General features: G+C 28.8%; 1 protein-coding gene across 1 annotated transcript in view; it reads left to right on the top strand.

Annotated features, from left to right (window-relative positions):
• Positions 1–729, top strand: part of LOTGIDRAFT_142498 (hypothetical protein) — a gene marked incomplete at both ends in the record, with an annotated part of 5847 nt that extends 5118 nt beyond the window's left edge. Inside the window, one exon of the mRNA XM_009052413.1 lies at positions 464–729. Coding sequence (XP_009050661.1) covers positions 464–729 — 266 coding nt within the window. The remainder of the gene's footprint in view (positions 1–463) is intronic.
• Between the last annotated feature and the right edge of the window lie 702 nt (positions 730–1431).

The raw sequence follows: 1431 nt of genomic DNA on the forward strand, positions 1-1431 counted from the left end.
TATTGTAGGAATGTAAAGCTCTATATTATTTTTGTAGGAAATGTAAAGCTCTGGATTATTTTTTTTGGGAAATGTAAAGCTCTAGGTTATTTTTGTAGGAAATGTAAAGCTCTGTATTATTTTTGTAGGAAATGTAAAGCTCTGTATTATTATTATTGTAGGAAATATAAAGCTCTAGATTATTATTGTAGGAAATGTAAAGCTCTGTATTATTTTTGTAGGAAATGTAAAGCTCTGGATTATTTTTGTAGGTAATGTAAAGCTCTATATTACTATTGTAGGAAATGTAAAGCTCTAGATTATTATTGTAGGAAATGTAAAGCTCTAGATTATTTTTGTAGGAAATGTAAAGCTCTGGATTATTTTTTTGGGAAATGTAAAGCTCTAGGTTATTTTTTGTAGGAAATGTAAAGCTTCGGATTATTTTTGTAGGAAATGTAAAGTAGGAAATGTAAAGCTCTAGATTATTTTTGTAGGAAATGTAAAGCTCTATATTATTTTTGTAGGAAATGTAAAGCTCTATATTATTATTGTAGGAAATGTAAAGCTCTGTATTATTTTTGTAGGAAATGTAAAGCTCTGTATTATTTTTGTAGGAAATGTAAAGCTCTATATTATTTTTTTGGGAAATGTAAAGCTCTATATTATTATTGTAGGAAATGTAAAGCTCTATATTTTGAAGGAAATCTAAAGCTCTGGATCATTTTTGTAGGAAATGTAAAGCTCTAGATTATTTGTGTAGGAAATCTAAAGCTCTGGATTATTTTTGTAGGAAATGTAAAGCTCTATATTATTATTGTAGGAAATGTAAAGCTCTAGGTTATTTTTTTTAATAGGAAATGTAAAGCTCTATTTTGCAATGAAATATATTGCTAGGAAATGTAAAGCTCTAGGTTATATTTCTAGGAAATGTAAAGCTCTAGGTTATATTTCTAGGAAATGTAAAGCTCTAGGTTATATTTCTAGGAAATGTAAAGCTCTAGGTTATTTTTTTTTATAGGAAATGTAAAGCTCTATTTTGCAATGAAATATATTTCTAGGAAATGTAAAGCTCTAGGTGATTTAAACGACAGTATGGTGGAATTTTCTATCGGATGTCTAGAATCGAGAAATATTCTGTTGTTTAAACTTGGTTCTGAAGTGGCAGAAAGATGTACATTTAATATTAAAGTAAGTTTAGAGAGTTTGTAATAGGGTGTATTGAGGTGAGTCTCAATGAAAGCACTGGCAAAGTACAATGATCAGACAATCGACTTAGCTAACAGAGTTGTCTTAGCTTCTTTTCACCATTTTGATTTCTGTCCAGTTGGTGCTTCCAGTAAATCCATGAAAACTTGACTACATTATGACGTCATAACAAAACTCATTCAAATTGAAGCTAGTTTTTTCTCTGATTATAATATAAAGGCTAGAAAATCTCTGTAGAAAATC

The sequence above is a fragment of the Lottia gigantea genome (genome assembly GCF_000327385.1).
Source record: "Lottia gigantea unplaced genomic scaffold LOTGIsca_181, whole genome shotgun sequence".
Classification (NCBI taxonomy): Eukaryota; Metazoa; Mollusca; class Gastropoda; family Lottiidae; genus Lottia; species Lottia gigantea.